At 35.5% G+C, this 21185-nt stretch overlaps 1 protein-coding gene across 1 annotated transcript in view; it reads right to left on the minus strand.

The window, feature by feature from the left end:
- Nucleotides 1-6953: 6953 nt before the first annotated feature.
- Nucleotides 6954-21185, minus strand: part of LOC114487334 (basic proline-rich protein-like) — a 58060-nt gene continuing 43828 nt past the window's right edge. The window contains exon 5 of the mRNA XM_028496929.1: nt 6954-7682. Coding sequence (XP_028352730.1) covers nt 7668-7682 — 15 coding nt within the window. The 3' untranslated portion in view covers nt 6954-7667. The remainder of the gene's footprint in view (nt 7683-21185) is intronic.

The raw sequence follows: 21185 nt of genomic DNA on the forward strand, positions 1-21185 counted from the left end.
GAAATATTTTGTCAAATAAGATGAATAGTATAAGAAACAGTGTATATGAAGAATGAAAATATTTGGTAGGAAAATAAATCTAATTACCGACTGGTGTTTGGCGGAAAGCAGGCGCTTGCTCTATAGTAACCTACTTTAATTATGGAAGTTGCATGCTTTTTTGGTAATGGAAAAGCCATGGAGTTTTCAAAACATGTATCAAGTTATAATAATAAATATGTATGTATCCTGAAGTGGAACAAAAAATTAAATTTTAAATACTAAAATAAATATAACTTACTGAATAACAGAAGAGATAAAGTAAATATTAGAAATTACCTAGACTTGGTAATTAGCACCAAATATCTTCACAGAGTCTTTACCCAGACATTTTAAAATTTATATTAGAGTGAGAAGTATTCAAAGGAATACCCAAAAATAAGTGACCAAAATTCATGAAGAAGCATGAATTTTCAATTTCAATCTCAAAAAGCTTGTATTAAGATACTGTATAGGAGTCATATTATATGGCAGAAAAAAGTCTGGCTGAAATTCAAAGACCTGGACTTTACAACACCCATTTTGTCTCACACTCTAAGAGTAGATACAAGTTTTCCCTTGTATCTAATGTGAAAGCTTTGTACTAAATATCTTGAGTTCCCTTCTAATTCTCATACTTTATGAATCTGCAAAATCTTATCATAATAAGAGAACATATTCTCAATCCAAGATTAGTGTTCAAAATTCAGTTATGTTCCAGGATTCAAAATGTGCACACTATGACCTCATTTTTCAAAGAATATTTACATATAAACGAATTCTAGGAGGGCACACACCAAAATGCCAACATTTATTTTATTTAGCAGATATTTATTATCACTGCCACGTGCCAGGCACTTGGGTCTTCACCATGGGTACAGTGGTGAACAAGAAGGTCCTGGGCCTGGCCCTCATGAAGCACGTGGACCAGTGACTCTATCTCAGCGAGGCAGAATTGCAGTGTGATTGTTCTTTCTTTTTCTTTTTTTAAATCTCATTTCTGAAGTTGCTACATGTAATGCTTGTGTAATAAGAGAAAGTTACTAAAAAATTTCCACTGTTTTCAAGAATCACATAATCCTACTATAATATACAGTGATGTACAAAAGAATATTCAGAACTTGAATGACGCCACAATTTTTAGCAAAAGCAAGGCACCCGATTAAATCTATTCTCACAAGTGATGGGTTTTATAAATTTTATTGCTGACTTATTATTATATCAGACCCTTGTGGCCAGGTGACCAGAGGATCCAGGTTAGAAACATTAGATTGCTTACAATTCTAGATCCTATCTAGAAACCTAGAGGATTCTTGTAAGCACTCTGGTCATAGAATACCCAGAAGAAACTTTATTTTTAAGTAAAACCATTATGGACAAACCTCAGTAGTCATATGCCCCATAGTAAAAAGTTAGAGTGCTACCCATAAAGATAGATTTGATCCTGAACTAAAGTAGCCTCTCTGATGAGGTCTGTAATACTGTCAAAATCCTTGCCCTCTTCTTGATCCATTTTTTTTCTACTCATAATTTATTGATATCTGTTTAGTCTTGTATGACTCATTTTTGTTGTCCTATAGTTCTCCTTGACTAAGGACCTATTTTGGAGAAATGAGAAATTCTTTCTAACATTTGCAATAGTTAAGTTTTTCAGCCAGGTATGGCTTTCCTTCTCATTACATTTTTGCACCTTTTCTTTCCTTTCTAAGTTTTCGTAAGTATCTTCTTCTAAATCATACATACGCCTACATTCCACATGAATTTCACCTGATTGCATTTTAGAAATTATTGTTATTGTGCTATTACAATTATTTTTCCCAATCTGATAATACATAGCTTCCTAGATATTTTCATTATTATTCTTTTTATTATTATTATTATTGATATAGTTATCAGTAATCTATCACTAACATTTAAAAGCAAACATGTGTACAAACAATATACTAATACCAGCCCAAAGGAATACATATTAAATGTGATATTGAGGATGGCCTAGGTAATAATATCAGAAAAATGTTTGCATTTTCAATAATCTAGGTGGGAGTGTATCATTTCTGTAGGCAGCCTAATCTGATACTCAGTAATTTTGGAATATTCAGGATAATATAATAGAAATGACATTGTTTGTTAATTTGTGGAACTGGATTTTAACCACTCTTCTTTCAGTTTCCTATAGTCTTCTATAGTGGTGTTTTATTATTTTGCACCTAAGCTACATTCATCATGCTGTTGTTTAAGCCTGCGTCATGATATTCTCTAACCAGTAGCATTAATCTCTATTTTTATCTATAGTTTAAGATAGATAAAAAAAAGATAGGGCTTCCCTGGTGGCGCAGTGGTTGAGAATCTGCCTGCCGATGCAGGGAACACGGGTTCGTGCCCCGGTCCGGGAAGATCCCACATGCCTCGGAGCGGCTGGGCCCGTGAGCCATGGCCGCTGAGCCTGCGCGTCCGGAGCCTGTGCTCCCCAGCGGAAGAGGCCACAACGGTGAGAGGCCCGCGTACCACAAAAAAAAAAAAAAAGATAGATTAAAAAAAAGACCACTAACTTTTAAATTTATCTTAACAAAAATTTTTCAAATCTTATAAATACAAGGTTCTTTTGCGGACATGAAGTCAAACTAAACATTATCTCTGACCTCAGGGAAATTTCAGTATGGCTAGGGAAATAAAACAAAGTATCATAACCCAAACTTGGTTACTAGTTAAATTTAATCCAAGTTCTTTTGGGTTGTCAGTGTAAATTGTGACATGTAAACTTCATATTCACTTGAATATGAAGATAATGTGGCTGCAACAGTCCAGACCTCATTAATCACCAGTATTGATTTAGTTGATCTGACTTGACAAATGTATCTGTCTCCCTTCACCTCTTAGCCCAGCATAGAGCACCCGTCATAAAATGTCCAAAGTGCTTTCCTCTGAACAACACTGATAGATATTATTATGTACATTTTACATACCAAGAAATTAGGACTCAGAGAAGTTAGGTTCTTTGCCCAAGTGCCACATCTAGGATTCCTTTTGAGTCTAAGTCCCAATCTTGTCAATAAAACATGGTCACTATGGAACAACTAATGTCAGAATCATTGTTCCTTTAGTAGATCACCCAACCAACTGCCTAGATCTATCCCCAGGAAGAGCAGAATCTGATCTATGCAAAATTTATGGAGAGGATTGCCTTCTCTGTATTCAGAAATGAGAACTGAGAAGAACTGAGGTCAATTAATAGTCACTTCTTACAATATTGTGCTGTAAAGGATCTGAAGCCTTGTTTGAGATTAATTTTTAAAAGTGCCATAATTAATCATTGATGTTACCATGGGCATAGAAAGGGGAAGTAGTTGTATACAGCTAAAGTATTTTTCGTCCCCAATCATCTGTAGAGCTGCACAGTTTATACATTTTACCTACAATACAATTTTACTGATTTATGGTCACTTTATTTTTCACTACAATCCATGCTGTAATCTACCATGACCCTCTGCTTTGCCTCCCTTATCACACAACATACTAATTTTTCTATTCTTGCTCATAATAGCTATCTACTTCAAACAGTTCTTTTTATAATCATTAGGGGGAAAGATCTTTAACCCATTTAACTTATCTTTATGGAAAGACTATAGTTTGTCACTTTGAATAGCTAGCTAGGTATCACATGGACATAAAGAATCAAAGTTAATGTATAGGAATAAAAAGTAATTTATAGTCACAAAGAACTGAGTTATGGTTACCATAGTAACCTTAACTATGAACATTAAGGATTTCTAAGGTAGAAAACTCAACCATAATACTACAGAAACATGGCTTTTTCATGCTTAATAAGCTGGAGATATTATATATCATAATTGTGCACAATAAATTATTTCTGTGGAGTAAAGAAACCTCTAAGATGGTAAATCAGCAGTTTTTAAGGGCTGACTAGCTTCTGCAAGATGTCCTGTGGGCAGAAAACCAATATACCTTCTACTGCAAACTGTCTATTGATATCTATGTAATAAGAGAAGTAAAAATAAACATTTGGACATATAATAGTCTTGGAAATAAAGAAAAATTTCTAATAAAATCATAGAACCTGAGAGTTGGCAAGGACCTTAGGGACCAGCCCAAAGCAGAAAGGTGCTGTATAGATTCCTTAATAGATTGCAGCCAGCCTTGGGTGAAACCTTCAACAATAGAGATCTTTTTTCACCAAGCAGCCCTTCTTACTGTTGTACAGATAGAGGTGTTATTATAAAGTTGTTTCTGTGAGCCAACCATCTGCCTCCTTTTTGCTTTCATCCACTGATTCCTGCTCTGCTCTCTGGAATAACAAAGAGTGAAAATAAACCCTGTAACAACACTTGACAGACCTTTAGATATTTGAAGATAGCTATTAAGGTTTTTCACTAGTCTGATTCCTAAGGTTAACCTGTCTTAGTTCCTTCCACTCTTCCTGTAGATCATAGTTTCCTGACACTGCCAGATCTACTGGTCACGTAACAGACCATAGATGCCTGCCTTGAATTAAGGGGAAGGGGGTGCTGAATTGAGCAAAGTAACTTTTTCATGTATCTCTTACATTCCAGGCATTCAACCAGTGTGGTCTGTCTGAGACTGAAGAGAACTAAGCTTTTCATAATATTCTTATGAACCACGTAGTCAACCAAATATTGCAGATTGTTTCACATAAACTGCTACCTGATTGCTTTTTCCTACTGTTTTGTGCCTTGTATATTAGCATTTCCAATCTAAGTGGCAGCCCTTTATTCCTGCTAAATTTCATCTTGTTTTGGTCTGATATTTTTTGCCTGGAAATATAATTTGGCAGAGTTGGGGAGTAAAGTTTTGAATCTTGAGGCTACCATTGCCAAGCTTTTTATTTCTAATGTCTTCTATTTCCATTGATGAGAGTATTGGTCAGGATTGCTTTAGGAAGGGAACCCTCTGGTCTTCCATATTTGCCCTCATTCCAGATTGAAACAGAGATAGTGATGATACCCTTGTCTTGTATTTTGATGCTGAGGTGTACTTCCTGAAGCCTTTTAAACCTCACAGCCACCTGAAAGATTTACTTATAGCAACTGTTGTATCTTTATTTTAGAGATAAGCATACTTGCAAGGCCACACAGCTACCAAAAGTCACAGTTAGGACTAGAACACAGCCTAATTTCTCCCCTTATGTCCTATTGTAGCTTTCAATGGGGAGGGAAATGCTTACTCTGAGGAGGGAAACAGGCTCCATCACTACCAACATGGCTGCCATTGAGATCCAGGCTGTAACAGGAAGAAAGGAACACCTTCAATATCCCCTAACCTCGTATGCACTCTATTCATGATAAACAAAGAGAGCCAATATTTAAAGTAATACAGCCATCAGTGTTTTAGCTACAGATGTTAAATAAGCTGTGAATATATTTGGACTATTATTCACCTATATAACCAGCTTATCCATAAGGATATCATGAGATGTAATTCTTTTTTCTAAAATTATTGTATACCAGTCCTAACATTCCATCCCTACCAGTCTAGTAACTCTGATAAAATATAATAAAATATTTTGGAATGTTTTATCCTAAAGAATCCATGTAAAATCTTATGCTCTTTTCTAAATATTAATCATTTATTTAATAATTTGTTCTACCATCTCACAATCAATAGGTTTTTACTCTCTGAAATGGGGATGTTATTATCTTTCAAGTTTCCAGAAACCTTTGCAGGACTCTATGATTTTTTTGGTATTTTGCTCATAGGAAATCTTAGGTAACTGATGAAAGTTTCTTTGCCATCCTGAAATGACACTTTATTTGCTTCTGGAGATTAAAACTCATTTGAAGTTATCAGAAGTTTCATATAACCTTCTTACATATCTTGGTCTTTGATTCCTTCTATAATTTGTTGATTTTCCATTTTTATTTGGAAACCTTGCCATTTGGTAGCAAATGTGGAAGCAAAACAGTTTTTGGATATTGTTTGTGACCTCTATAAACCTGAAATCATTTTCCTCTAACACTGAGTCTAACCCTTTCTTATTCTTCTGCCTGCTCTAAACACGGCGTGGGTTGTTTCCAGTAACTTTTTTCAAACCTTCAGTTTATTCCAGATCTTAATCTTTCTAATATTATTTCTAGATATTTGTGATGCCCTTTTGAATTAGCCCTTATTTTTGAGTCTCTTCTTCATCTTTTCGCATGTCTTTTTAAACAAAAGATGTTAATCAGAAAGCTCCTTATACAGTCATAGTGATTTTTTACTAATGCTACCTTGTATCCTCTTTCTTTGAGGAATTTCATTTTCAGTGCAATTTTTACAAATCTCCAACCCTCAACGATGTTTTTAAAAAAGAAAAAAAAAACAGAAATCTCTTACCCATTGTATGCCGTATATCATTTTAGAGTCCCTAATTTAGAAATGTATCTGTCTTTTCACTGAGAAATTTGAAATCTGTTTTCCTACTTTAATATTTTTTTTATGATCTTTGAGTTACTGGCAAGTACAAATTAGCCAAGAATATGGCCAAGGAAACCTTCATACTATAGACAAACAGTTGTGATAAATGAGTTTGACTGGATGTTTTCCTCTTTGGTTTAAGCAGAAAAATCTGGGGAAATACTTTTCCCAATTCATACAGATTTCTTATGGATAAAGCTTTGGCAGCACCAAATGGGATGAGAAAGGTCTTTGTAAATGTAAGCCATTATTCAGTGAAGTTTTAGTACTATTATTGCTAGCATGCCTTTACCTTAGAATTATTATTCCATATGGTGGAAAATTTGAAGAGGTACATGAAAATTATTAAATTCCCAATGTATTCAGACTTGATATCTTTAGGACTTGGTATATTGTATGTATTAAGGCATAGCACATTAGTCTTATCAGAAATCCTGACATGTAGAAATAAGCCGTATCATTGTGGATTAGCTACCTCAGGAGCTAATCAGTTACAGAGATGCTAACCAGAGACAAGTTTCCTAACGTAAAGGCTGCTTCCACCAAAGTTACTCGGGAAACTTGACAAGTGGTAGACAAAAAGGAATTGGAACCTTGACAAGTAGAAATTCATTTTGTTATAATCAGTCTTTTGTGTACATAGTACAGTGATGGCAGACCTGTAGGTTAGAAGATTCTTTCTTTCCATTTATTTAATCATCTAGTCTCTTTCCAAAATAGGGTATTTTAGTCACCAGAAAATGTGACAAAAAACAACATTTTAGGGTCCCATAAAATCTCTTTGTTATTTCCCTCATTCCAGAATTAATAACATGTCAGAATTACAGATTCCGAACTCATCTGATGTGAAAGCAACCATAACATCAATCAACATTTTCCTCCTTTAGAATTCATAAAGCACCTTACATATGCTATCTAATTTGATCCTAACAAAAGCCTGTAAGATAGGTGTAACTATTCCAATTGTACAGATAAGAAAACTGAGGTTCTTACAGTATAAATCACTTGCCTCAAGTGAAGAAGCTAGAGAGTGACAGCATGAGGACATCAATGGACACAGATCTCCATCAATTTTGAACAGCGTATTCTTTTCACTATATTACAACTATGAGGAAATTTATGGTTTCTTTAAAAATTCCATCAGAAGGATTCAAAGAAGAGATAGAGCCAGAGGTTAGGTAGTATAGGTCTAGAATAAATGACGTTACAGGAGGATAGACCTAAATAGCAAGAGCCTCAATTGGAAAAAAAAAAAAAAAAACTTAAAGAACTGTTATACAGAAGAATTAGATGAGAACTATCCCATGATAAGAACGTCAACGGCCCATGTCCTAGAATTTGCTCTTATTCTCATTTGGATGAACCCTAAGATACATTTGAAAGGCTGATTGGGGTCCTTGGTTGCTGGAAAATATTTCATTGGGCACTGTGAGTCAATGGAGAAAAGTACCAGATAATGAATCAAAAAAAGAAAAGATATAGTAGTTTATAGTCATTATATTGGAGAAGTGGAAAGATGAAGACTTTTCCAACTTCAACTCTTCCTTTGTCATAAACTATACTTCTGCTCGCCAAATGTTGATTCCTCTCCCTGCAGTGTTCCTCATTTCAGGGTCCTCCCTGTGGGAGGATTATACTTTCCTTTCCTGTTGCACTTAGAAGTTGTTCATGAAACTTAGAAGTGAATGTGTGGCTTTAGTGTGGAAGCTGTTAAGAGCCAGCTTATGCTTTGCTGTGTCACTTTTCTCTGCCTCAAGAACAGCAACATAAAGGTAGCTCCTTCATCCTGGTTCCTAGAGATATGGAAATACGAAGGAGAGCCACAGCCCGCTTGCAATGAGCATATACCATGATTGAGAAACTTTTGTGGTTATGACCACTAAAAATGCTGGGGTTGTTTGTTACTGCAGTATAACCTATACTCTGCTGACAGATATATTCCTCCTTCTATGTGTTTATACTAAAAGAACTGGATAAATAGTGAAATGTACACTCATTCGGCCTCTTAATAATGATTGTCCTATTCATTTATTATCTTTTTAAATAACAGATTAAAATGACATGGGATTTAAATATTTCTAAAGAATATGATACCAGTAAAATAGAAACTGGGCAATTGAAATGATACACAATCAAATGCTTGAGAATATCTATAGATATATATGAAAAGTCATGAAATTTTACACATAGTTGGGGCTTAATACTTACAGATGCAGCAGTGAAAAAGTTCTTCATAAGCAAAGTATCCCATTGAGGAAAGCAAAAAATACATACCTTTTTTTTAAGTAAAGCTAAAATTTTTCCCAGAAATTCCTCTAGTTCTAAGAATCTTTCCAGTTATTCCTATCACACTTAAGAGTTCCCCAGTAATTCCAAAAGAATTTTGAAAATCAAAAGAGCCTATTCCACTTAAATTTGCTACTTCAAAATTGAAAGTCACAGGGAGTTAGTTACTTCTAATTTTAATCTTTAGCTGTTTTGTTTTGTTTTTTTTTACAAGAAAAGAAATATTTGTATTTTATGTCTAAACTGATAGCTTTGCCAGTGGTCATAACCTGCATTTTCATTTGTGCATTCTCTATTTAGAGAATAATTTCTGGTATTTTTTATCTCATTACTAAAATTTAAAACTTTAATTTCTTTACTTAAGATGATGAGATTATTTTACTCCAGGTATATTTCTTTTAGAGTTAACTTCAAGCTCACGTGTTGGGAGATTGCTTTACCTATATGTTATATACTGAATCCCCATATCAGCAATACCTCAAAATATTTCTTTCCACTGGCCTTTCAGAGCATATCCTGTAATCCTAACATTTTTCATCCTAGGCACTTAAAGTTCCAGTTAAAATACTAAGTCGGGAGTTGATACTGTCAATACTAGGATGATTTCACTTACCACATCAACAAGGTGTGGGTATGTTTTGATACAGGAAGAAAAAAGGGAAAGAGCCCAAAGTATGAACATACCCAACTGCTAGCTTATCTCACACACACACACACACAGACACACACACACACACACACACACACACACACACACACACACACGTAAAACCTAATATCAATGCACATTACTGCATCTTCTCCCCAACCCAGCATTAGAGTGCCTAGGGTTGATCCTGAGACACTTCTCTTCATCACTCCAACTATAGTCACACTCTAGGTGGTCACATCCAGTCCCATGACTTTAAAAACAATCTACAAAGGAGCAACTATATGTTTATCTCCAGTCCCAATCTCTCCTGTGAACTCCAGGCTCATATATTCTACATCTCCTCTTTGATACTGAATAGGGATATCACATCTAACATGACAAAACACACCATTTGAATTTTCCCCAAGACCTCTTTACTGTCTTTTCTATGTCAGTAAATGGTAATTGCCTTCTCACTGTTCAGGCGAAGACCTCAAGATTGTCCATGTCTCCTCAGTTTTTTCTTATGAGCTATATTCAGTTGGCAAATCTTGTCAACTCTGCCTTCAGATTATACCCAGAATCTAACTACTTTACGTCCACTTTTATCCTATATCCTAAACCATCACCTCTCTTATCTGATTGTTGCAATGGGCTTCTATTGAAATCCCCTCCAACTGGCCTCTTGCCAGTGTATTCTCCACATACAGGAGCTGATGGGATCATTTTAAAATAAAATGTCTCAACTCATCAGCTTTCTCAAAGGAAAATTAATGTTTATTATCTCCCCCTCCTCCCCCCCTCCTGGTTGCCGCCTCACACACATTTTCTCCCTTCTTCTCAGGTCTCATCTCTCACCCTCTGGCCCTCAGTCACTACCATCTACACTGGCCTCCTACCTGCTGCCACCTCAGGACACTTGCATCTGCTTCTCTGCTTCAAAAAGGTCATCCCCCAGTGAACTTTACACTTTAATTCAACTGTCTGCTCAAATAACACCTTATCAAAAAGGCTTCCCTGAGCATACTAAACAAAATAGCATCTAATCCTCCATCCCACTTTCCCACCTTTATTTCTACCTCGTAGCCCTGACCACCCCCTAATTGCATATTTATTTGCATCATTCTCCTGCTACTTAAACACTAGTTCCTAGAGGGCAGGGACTTTGTCTGTTTTGTTCACTCTTGTGCCTCCAGTGCCAGGAACAGTGCCTGGCGTATAGCAACTATTTTCTGAATGAATGAATTTCTGATGCCAGGGAGGAGTTTGGGTGATGAGAAAGCAGCATGAGAGATGCTGGAAAGGTGTATGAGAGAGGAAAGAAGTAGGACCTAATTGGGAATATACAGATACTAAAGATAAATTTTGTCTAGTGTGCATTTTCCCTAAAGTTAGCTCTGTATCATTTATTTTTCATTGTGAAATGTCAGAGAGCCTCCAAGTTCTACACTATGCATGGGAGATCATTTAAGTAATTTTGACAATAAAAAATAGAGCATGATGCTACCTCCCTTCCTACTCATTTTACACTTTAACTATGTCCTCTTTGGAGTGTGAGTTATTGTCTGTAGCATAATCTCCAAATTTATTTCAGTCTTTTTATGACTCCGTAGTCATCAGGCAGATGCTGTCTTCTCCACTTTATTCTCAGTTCATCCCGCAAAACAATGTAATGTGGGAACTCTGTGTCTTCCTTTAGGATGTGAGATTCCGACTTGGGTGTCTGTGGTTGATTTTAGAAGCTACCATAGGAAGCAGGAGGGAGGAAGCAGGTAGAGTGAAGAGAAAAGGAGGAAAAGGCCAACGTAAAGGGATATTATCCACGTCACTGCTGTGGGCAACAGTCCCAATGTCACTGGGACTTCCTCAGAAGCCTGTATAAGGGGCCTCCCAGGACTGTCCACCTGAAGGCAGACAATTAGAGCAGGGGTAGACCAACTGTGGCCCATGGGCCAAATCTGGATAGTGACTTGTAAATAAAGTTTTGTTGGAACATAGCCATGCTGATTTGTTTACTTATTGCTTGTGGCTGTGTTGGGGCAATAAGGACAGAGTTGAGTAGTTGCCACAGAGACCATACAGCCTACAAAACCTGAAATAATTACCATCTGGCCCTCTTCAGAACATATTTGTCTACCCCTATTTAAGAGCATTTATCCTCAAGTTCCTATCCACAACTGTTGAAGGATTTCCAGAAGGAGTTTTACATCTTCCTCACTTCCTGGCCTTGCTTGTAAGAAGGGCAAGTAATGTCTTACAGAGTTGAGAAGCCCCTGGCTAAATGGGGAGTTATGCTGCATGTGATCTAGGGACCTCGCGCTGGTCAGTGTCCATGCAAGGTGAGTCTGAACTGGCACAGAACTGCCCTTGTAGCTTTAGCTGAAATTCAGAGTGGGCTGAGAGAGTGTAAAGCCTCAGAGGCATCTACTAGTCTTGATTTGGGGATATGTTAACAAGTTTGTGCCCTGGGAAATGAAATTGTATTTACAGATGAAAACACTTAACTAATGACGATACTGAATGACACTTGGAGAAAGTTGACTAACTGAGCAATTATTGCAAACAAATTGACTAGTCAGTAGTAATCCTAGCAATTTTATTCAATACTAATGTATAATGAGGTCAAGTTTCCCTAAACTTCCCATAGATTACATTTATTCTTTTGCAAGCCATTAATACTCATTTTTTTGTTGTTTTATTTTGTATTCATTTCAGATTTATATGTCTAAATAAAAATTCATAAATGCTTCATGCAAAAAAAAAAGTTATAGGAGCGCATGAATAAATGAAAGTTTTACCTTTCGTATCCCACTGCCAGAAGTTTTTTTTTAATGCTGTGGTTTGGTATATAATCTTCCAGATTTTTAAAATATTCTATTTGAATGCACACTACTTATGTATATTTAAAATAAACTATACTTACTGTTCACTAACTTGCTTTTCCCAAACGTAATATACATTAGACCCTCTTCCATATCAGTTCAATAAAGGGTCTTAATGATTTTTAATAGCTGTATAATATTCCATTCCATGGATCTACTTTAACTCATTCTTCTGATAAATGTTAAATTGTTTCTCATTTGTTTACTATTTAAAATGGTGCTCAAAAAAACAAAACAATAAAAACAAAGAAAGAAAGGGAAGTGCTCTACACACCTACTGCCCAGATCCTGGTTTCAAAATACCTTTCTCCACTAAATGGAACCAAGGATCCTTGGGAAAATGGCTGATTCCAGGGCTTGCACAAAAACAGTGAGTCTAGACTATCATGTTGTGCCAGAAAGTAGGAAAGTGTTCTAAAAATGATTGGGATATATCAGAAGAACACAGAAGCTTGCTTGAAGTGGTCCTATTTGCCAATCTGGTCCAATTTGAGCACCAAAATAATAAAGATTATATCTTAATAATTAATATAATATTGTTAATATTACATGTTAATAAAGATTATTTTATTATCTAAAATTAGAATCTATTAGTCCACATGGATATAAAGAAAAACTAAATACATAGAGAAAAAGAGAAAGCTCTTCCTTAGAGTACAAAGCAAAAAATATAGAAGAAATGATAGAATTAGAAAATCACCATTTGGCAGCCATCATATTAATAATTGACTCATGTATGAATCAACATTGGACACTAAAATTAGTGGGTGAAAGTTTGAGGAATAACCAATTTTTTTTTCTTTTGGTCTCAAAGTATACCCACAAGATACTTATTAATTACAAAGAGAAATGTAGTATCTTTACACTAAAATAACCTGGCAAACACCTTAGCCAAGTGATCAAAGTTAATACCAGTAAGTAGGCAAAACTGCAGCATGTGCCTCTCAGTGTGGTTCACTAAGGAAAACACAGCAACGCTTCTGTGGTATTCTTGCCAAAAGTGCAGGACATGAACCTAATCACGAGAAAACATCAGATTAACCCCAAATGAGAAGAACTCTACAAACTACCTGGCCTGTACTCTTTCAAAAATGTCAAAGTCATGACATACGAAGAAAGACACAGTAACTGTTCCAGATTAAATGACACTAAAGAGATAAGCCAATGAATACAACTCATGGATTTTCTTGCTATAAAGAGCATTACTCGTATGCTAACACATATATATGGAATCTAAGAAAAAAAAATGTCATGAAGAGATTAGTGGTAGGACGGGAATAAAACACAGACCTACTAAAGCATGGACTTGAGGACATGGGGAGGGGGAAGGGTAAGCTGTGACGAAGTGAGAGAGTGGCAGGGACATATATGCACTACCAAATGTAAATTAGATAGCTAGTGGGAAGCTGCCGCATAGCACAGGGAGATCACCTCTGTGCTTTGTGACCATGAGAGGGGTGGGATAGGGAGGGTGGGAGGGAGGGAGACGCAAGAGGGAAGAGATATGGGAACATATGTATATGTATAACTGATTCACTTTGTTGTAAAGGAGAAACCAACACAGGGCCTGCGCGTCCGGAGCCTGTGCTCCGCAACGGGAGAGGCCACAACAGTGAGAGGCCCGCGTACCGCAAAAAATAAAAAAATAAAAAAAAAAAAAATAAAAAAAAAAAAGAGCATTACTGGGACAATTGAAGAAATCTGAATCTTATCTAGAGAACTTATTCAGTTCTCTAGATAAGATTATAGTATTGTATCAATATTAATTTCTTAACTTTGATAAATGTACTGAGATTGTATGAAAATGTTCTGGATTATTAGGAAATACACTATGAAGCACTGAGGGGTAAAGGAGTGCTTTGTCTGCAATTTATTCCCAGTGCAGTAAAAAAGAAGTTGTGTGTGAGTGTGTGTGGAGAGAGCGTGAGAGGAAAAAGAAGGAGAAGAAATATGATAAAATGTTAATATTTGAGAATTCCGGATAAAAGCTGTATTCTTTGGTTATTCTTGCAATTTTTCTATAAATCTCAGAATGTAGGAACAGTAAATTTTATAACCAGCACTCTAGTGAACATCAATACATACAAATATTTGTGTTATTCTAAAGGTGTTATTGTGGGATAAATTCCAAGTGGAATTGTTAAATCAAAGAATACACACATCTTAGATTTTCAGAGAAAATAACAAAATTCTGTTTTTCTCCTGTGTACAATTTGACAGTCCACAGATGACACAGAATATAGCACATTTTCTGACACCTCAACATCAGTGAACACTGTCCTACTTTTTTTTTTTTTTTTGCGGTACGTGGGCCTCTCACTGCCCTGGCCTCTCCCACTGCAGAGCACAGGCTCCGGACGCGCAGGCTCAGTGGCCATGGCTCACAGGCCTAGCCGCTCCGCGGCATGTGGGATCTTCCCGGACCAGGGCTCGAACCCGTGTCCCCTGCATTGGCAGGCAGATTCTTAACCACTGCGCCACCAGGGAAGTCCTGTCCTACTTTTGAATGGAGTCTGATAAGTAAGAAATGAGACCTCCTTGTTGGGATTTTCATTCCTTTGACTGGTAGAGAGGTTGAACATCTTTTCATATATTCAATAACCATTTGAACTTCATTCTCTTTAAAGTGCCTGTTCATACACTTTGCCATTTCAGATGTCATTTTTTTCTTAATCATTTATAAGAATTATTATGTACAGAACAATAACCAATGTAATATTGATTGTAAATGTTAATTTCACTAGTTTATCCTGTCTTCAACTTTTTAATAGTGTTTTGTAATTTCATATAATCAAATCAGTCTTTTTCATAGGGATTCAGGACTTCATATCATGTTTAGAAAAATCTTCTCTATTCCCAAGAATATAAAAACATTCTTCCATGGCTTCTTTTTCTGGAACTTTTATTGTTTTATTATCGCTATTTTGCTTTCTAGATCATAATTAAAATCCACTTTGGAGAATGATAAACTGAGTCTATGTAAAACTTTTTAAAAAGTTTTCTATCGATAGAAGGGAAATCAATAACAGTCTGTAAACTAAATGCTCCGCATGTTCTATCTTTAAAACAGCGTGTCACAATTCAATTTCCCTAGCTTGCTAAAGATTTATGACTAATTTGGATCCCAAGGACAGGTTTGGTAGATTCTCCCCCCACCCCAGTCCTACTCTAACAGATGACAGGATGTGTAGGAAAGATGCTGTCATCCTTCCCAAATAAGCTATCTTTTCCCAGAAATAATATCTTAGAGTAAATATCCGCCTAGAGAGAATCTAGTTGTTTTCTGCTTAGATGGGGCTGGCGGGTGGTATCAGTCCCTTTGATCCCTTGAAAGCACATGGGCCTATGGGCTGCCATCCTCTTGAAGGATCCTGTCATTCCCTGTCAATCCACATTAAACAAGGATGGTGTTTTGTAACAATTTATCTCCTTCAAGGTGATTTAGATATTTTCTGCCAAGATTATGCTAGAGGATGTCATTACTTTTGTCCTGTCTGTCTCGTTATTTTTATTGCCAGAGAATGTTGTTGTTTACTTTCACTGATAATCCATCTCTCTGGGAAAAGATTGTATTAATACTTTCATGCTGGGTAAAAGCTCCATTTTTGCATGGAAGAACACAGAAATAAGATTTCTGTCCCTGTTCTTTGAAGATGCTGTCACAAATAAACAACCTGAAGAAAAAAGGACTTTAAAACTAGCAACATGTTATGAGTAGAATACTTTAAAAAGAAAAGAGCATCTGTATAAGCATTCAGTTACATGCAAATCGGCATCTTTTTTTTTATAACTAAAGCAAACATTCTAATTTGCATATAATCAAAATTTCTTCTCATTCCATCCTTAAACCAAACTATTTCACTTTTTATTTTTTTAACATCTTTATTGGAGTCTAATTGCTTTACAATGGTGTGTTAGTTTCTGCTTTACAACAAAGTGAATCAGTTATACATATACATATGTTCCCATATCTCCTCCCTCTTGCGTCTCCCTCCCTCCCACTCTCCCTATCCCACCCCTCTAGGTGGTCACAAAGCACTTCGGTTAAGAGGAAAGCTTTGGACTTAGTCATTGCTAGCTAAGTAACATTGAATGTGTGTTATACGCACTTGTAATTTCACTTGCCTTATCTGTAAAATAGAAATAATAACAGTACTGTGTCCTAGTGTTGTTGTGAAGAATTATTTAGAAAAATCCATGGAAAATATTTGACTACTACTTGGTACATATTAAGGACTCAAGGAGTATTAGCTGTTGTCATCGTCATCATCACTGTTATAAATAATCCTTATACATTGCAGTAATAACTATCTAAAATAATTAGATTCTAAAATAACATGACATATTTAATCCTTAATAGTATTATATAATACAGTACACAAATGCCCTTGTACTGAATATTGACAGATATTGATGGGACCAAAAGCTTCTCATTAATTCATGAACTATTAAAACAAAGAAATCTGTACAGCATTACAGACTGGAATACTTCTAATAATATAGCTTTAGTTAAGTCTGGGCCTCTACAAAATACATTTTTTATTTTTGGATAATAATATTCTACTATAATTGCCTCTCTCACTGAAGAGGCTTGTAATGGACTTACTGTTAATAAAGTAAGACTTCTTTCTCATGGTGTCTTTTACCATTTTTTGACCATTCTGAAAAAGGTGGTTGCCTGACATCTGTTTGATTTACACCTTGGACAGCTCCTTGCACAACCCCTAAATTTCTCATTCTGTGACTCCCTTACTCCTCTCGTTCTCCCTCTTGTTCAATGCCCAGCTCCAATATTTCTCCTCCCAGCCACCCCACCACCACGTTTAAGTTCAGAAGGATTTTGTTACTCCTATTCCTTTATTCTTCCTTTTTAAAGTTCTGTATATTTCACATTTGGGGGACAGAATCCAAGTTGCTAGGAAATAGACTCTATGATGTATTAAAGGAGTTAAACATCACAATAAGTTATATAAATATAGAACAAGATATAAGAAGCAAAGAGAAAATAAGGTCAAAAAATGAATAGTTAATTATGAAACTTAAAACTGACTTCTGTGTCTAATCTCATCAGTGGTTAGAATTACTGGACCTTTTTATGTATTAAGGAGTATCACAAATATAACATAACTTTATTTAACATGATCAAGTAACTCATGATATCCTTGGAGACAATGGACAAACACTGACTGCATAAGATTCAGATAGATTGATTCAATGGCAACTGAATTGCCCCGCCCAACGTGTGCTAATTAATGGATTGAGGAAGGGGAGGCTCTAATGGAGAACAACAATTAAAATGTTATATGCTGTTTTAAAAGTTATTGATATATGATTAAGGCACATAGAAATGCACAGATTTTAAGGTATCTTTCACTTTTAACAAATGCAGGCACTGAAGTAACCCACCCATCTCTCAAGGCATAGGGTATTTCTCTCTTCAGGAGTTCCCTGTGCCACTTTCTGCAGTCAGTCCCTCCCACCTAGAAAATAACTCTGTTCTGATTCCTATCACAAAAAAATTAATTTTGCATGGTTGAGAACTTCATATAAGTGAAATCATGCAATATGTACTTTTTGGACTCTGGCCTCTTTCACTTAGCATAATATTTTTTGAGATGCATCCATACTGCAGAGTATGCCACTAATTTGATCCTTTTTTTGCTGAATAGTATTCCATTGTATGAATATGCTAGTTTGTTTATCTATTCTCCAGTTGATGGACAAACACCTGGGTGGTTTCCAGTTTTTACTATTATGAATAGAGCTGCTATAAACATTCTTCTACTAGGTTTTCTGTTGATACATATTTTCATTTCTCTTGGATAAACATTAGGAAGTACAATGCTATGTAAATATATGATTTTAAACTTTAACTCTAAGAAACTGGCACACTATTTCCCAAAGTGGTTTACCATATTTATTTCCACTAGCATTATGAGAATTTTGAAAGCTCCATATCCTTGACAGTATTTGGTGTTGCAAGTTGTTTTTTTGGTTTTTTGTTTTAAATTTTAACCCTCCTAATAAGAGGTATCTCATGGTTTTAATTTGCTTTCCTGTGCTTCCTGATGCTGAGCAATAAGTTCTTTGTCAGATATATGTTGTGAATATTTTCTCCCAGTTCATGAATTGACTATTCATTTCTTGGTGGTGTCTTTGGAAGAACAAGTTTTGATTTTGGTGAACTTCAATCAACAACATTTTTTCTTTTATGATTAGTGCTTTCTGTTTCATTGCTAAGAAGTTTTCATTTTGCTCAAGGTTGCAAAGCTATTTTACAATGAATTTGTCTAGAAGCTTTATAAATTAGCCTTTAAGTCTATAAGCCCTCTTGAATTAATTTTGACGTGTAGTATGGGTGGTATGTTCATTTTCTTCCCATGTGGATAGCCAAATGTTCCTACACCATTTGTTGAAAAACCTTCCTTCTCCATAAAACTAGTTTAGTAATTTTTGTATTAAAGCATTTGACCATATGTACATAGGTCTATTTGGGGGCTCTTTATTCTATGCCATTGATCTATTTGTCTGTATTTGACCAATACCACACTGTTTTGATTACTAAACCTTTATACAAGTTTTAAAATTAAGTAATGTAAGCCCTTTAACTTTTAAGATTATTTTAGCCATTTTAGAGATTTGCCCAAATCTTCCATATAAGTTTTAGAATCAGCTTGTCAATTTCTCAAAAATCTTGCAGTTGTTTTTATTAAGATTTCATTGAATATGCAAATCAATTTGGGAAGAATTTATATCTTAAAGATATTGAGTCTGCCCATCCAAGAACATGGTATATCTTTTTAATTATTTAAGTTTAATTTAGTAGCTCTCAGCAATATTTTGTAGTTTTCAGAGTAGAGGTTCTATACATTTTGTTAAATTTATTTCTAAGTATTTTATGTTTGGAGATTTTTTAGAATTTTCTGTACACAACCATATTATCTGAAAATAGTTTTATGTTTCCCTTAAAATCTTGTCTCTTTGTTTTCTTAATGCATTGGCTAGAATGTCTATCTAGTACCATGTTATACAGAAGTAGAGGAAACTTAAAATTTCAACACTGAGCAGTGGGCTTTTCATAAAGGGCATTCTATCAGATGGGTGATGTTTCCATCCATCTCTAGTTTGGTGTGAATTTTTATCATGAATAGGTGCTAAATTTTGCCAAATACTATTTCGGCATTTCTTGCAATGATTGTGAGGGTTTTCCTACTTTAATAAACTATTGCAATGTAATCTGAATTACATTGATTTCTTAAAGTTAAAAGAATCTTGCATTTATGTCAATGCTATGTGGTCATGATGTGTTAAGATTTTAAAATATATTACTTAATTTGATGTGCTAAGATTTTATTAAGATTTCCTACAACTATGGTTATGAGAAATATTAGTTCATAATTTTTTTCTTGCAGTATTTTTATCTGGTTTTGGTAATAGCATAATGCTGGCCTTACAAAATGAGAATTGTCTTTTTCTCCTCTATTTTCTGAAAGACTTTGTGTAAGTTTAATATTATTTCTTAATTAAATGTTTGACAGAACTCACCACTGAAGCCATCTGGGCCAGGAATTTTCTTTGTGGAAAGGCTTTTATTAAAATTTCAATCTCTTTAAAGTATTAGTTATATTGACTTTTATTGCTGTGTAACAAATTATCCCTAAAACTTAGCAGTTAAAAGAACAAACATTTATTATCTCATAGTTTCTGTGGGTCAGAAGTCAGGGAGCAGCTTAACTAGGTGCTTCTGGCTCAGAATCTCTTGTGAGATTTCGGTCATACTATCAGCCTAAGCTGCCATCATCTAAAGATTCAACTGGAGGAGAGTCCACCTCAAACCACTCATGTGGTTTTTGGCAGCCTCAGTACCTTGCTGGTCATTGGCTGGAAACCCCAGTTCCTCCCCTTGCGGGCTTCTTCATAGGCTACCTCACTGTCCTCACAACATGGCAGCTGACTTACCCCAGAGTAAGTGGTACAGTAATGTGTGTGTGTGTGTGTGTGTGTGTGTGTGTGTGTGTGTGTGTGTAGAGAGAGAGAGAGAATATCCCATGATGTCTTTTATAACCAAATCTCAGAAGTAACATGCCATAATTTCTGTTGTAGTCTATTGATTCTATTGGTGTGAATACCAGTATTGCTAAATGCACAAATTAATAGAATCATAAGCAGTGGAAAATATATACTTTTTAAAATGAAGTATTTGTCCCAATAATATCTGCACACACACTGGGAGTTTTATATTCCTTTCCGACACTGATATAGAAACGCATTGACAAACTGGAGTAGGTAGGCAAGATAATAGTCAACAAACATTGTTGAGTGTTTCTCAAATGCCAAATGAAGAATGGTACTTACAGATGGTTGAAAATCTTAAAATTAGCATATTCTTTGACTTGATGATCCTACCTTTATAGATTTATCCTGAGAAAATACCTGGATAAGTGCACAAAGAATTGTGTGCAAAGAGTGTTCACAGTGTTGTTCAGCAAAGAAAAACATGCAAAAAACTTAACTTGTTCAGGAGTAAGGGACTGTTAAATAAAATTTGTATTTTGTAGCTGTCAAAATGATTTTCTAAAGAATATTCATTGACATGGGGAAAGATGTTTATTATTTGTTTTAATTTAAATGAAAACAAGTCACAAAATAGAGTTTCCATATAATGATCCCACTGTAGAAAATATATGTTTATTTTTAAAATGTAGATATCATTACTCAAAATATGAACAGCTATGCTAGCGTGGACATCAGTTGTTTTGGCTCATCCAGGACCCATTTCTCCTTCTCCTAACAACAAGACACAGACTTTCCAATTATCCCTTTCTTACCTTCTGCCCAGTGACTGGGTAAAATTAATTCGAACCCAAGCTCAACAAAGGGGTAGGCATGTGACCTAATCTCAGCCAATCATTGTATTCCCAGACAGTCCCAGGGATGGG

This window comes from Physeter macrocephalus, chromosome 2 (genome assembly GCF_002837175.3).
Source record: "Physeter macrocephalus isolate SW-GA chromosome 2, ASM283717v5, whole genome shotgun sequence".
In the NCBI taxonomy this organism is placed as follows: domain Eukaryota; kingdom Metazoa; phylum Chordata; class Mammalia; order Artiodactyla; family Physeteridae; genus Physeter; species Physeter macrocephalus.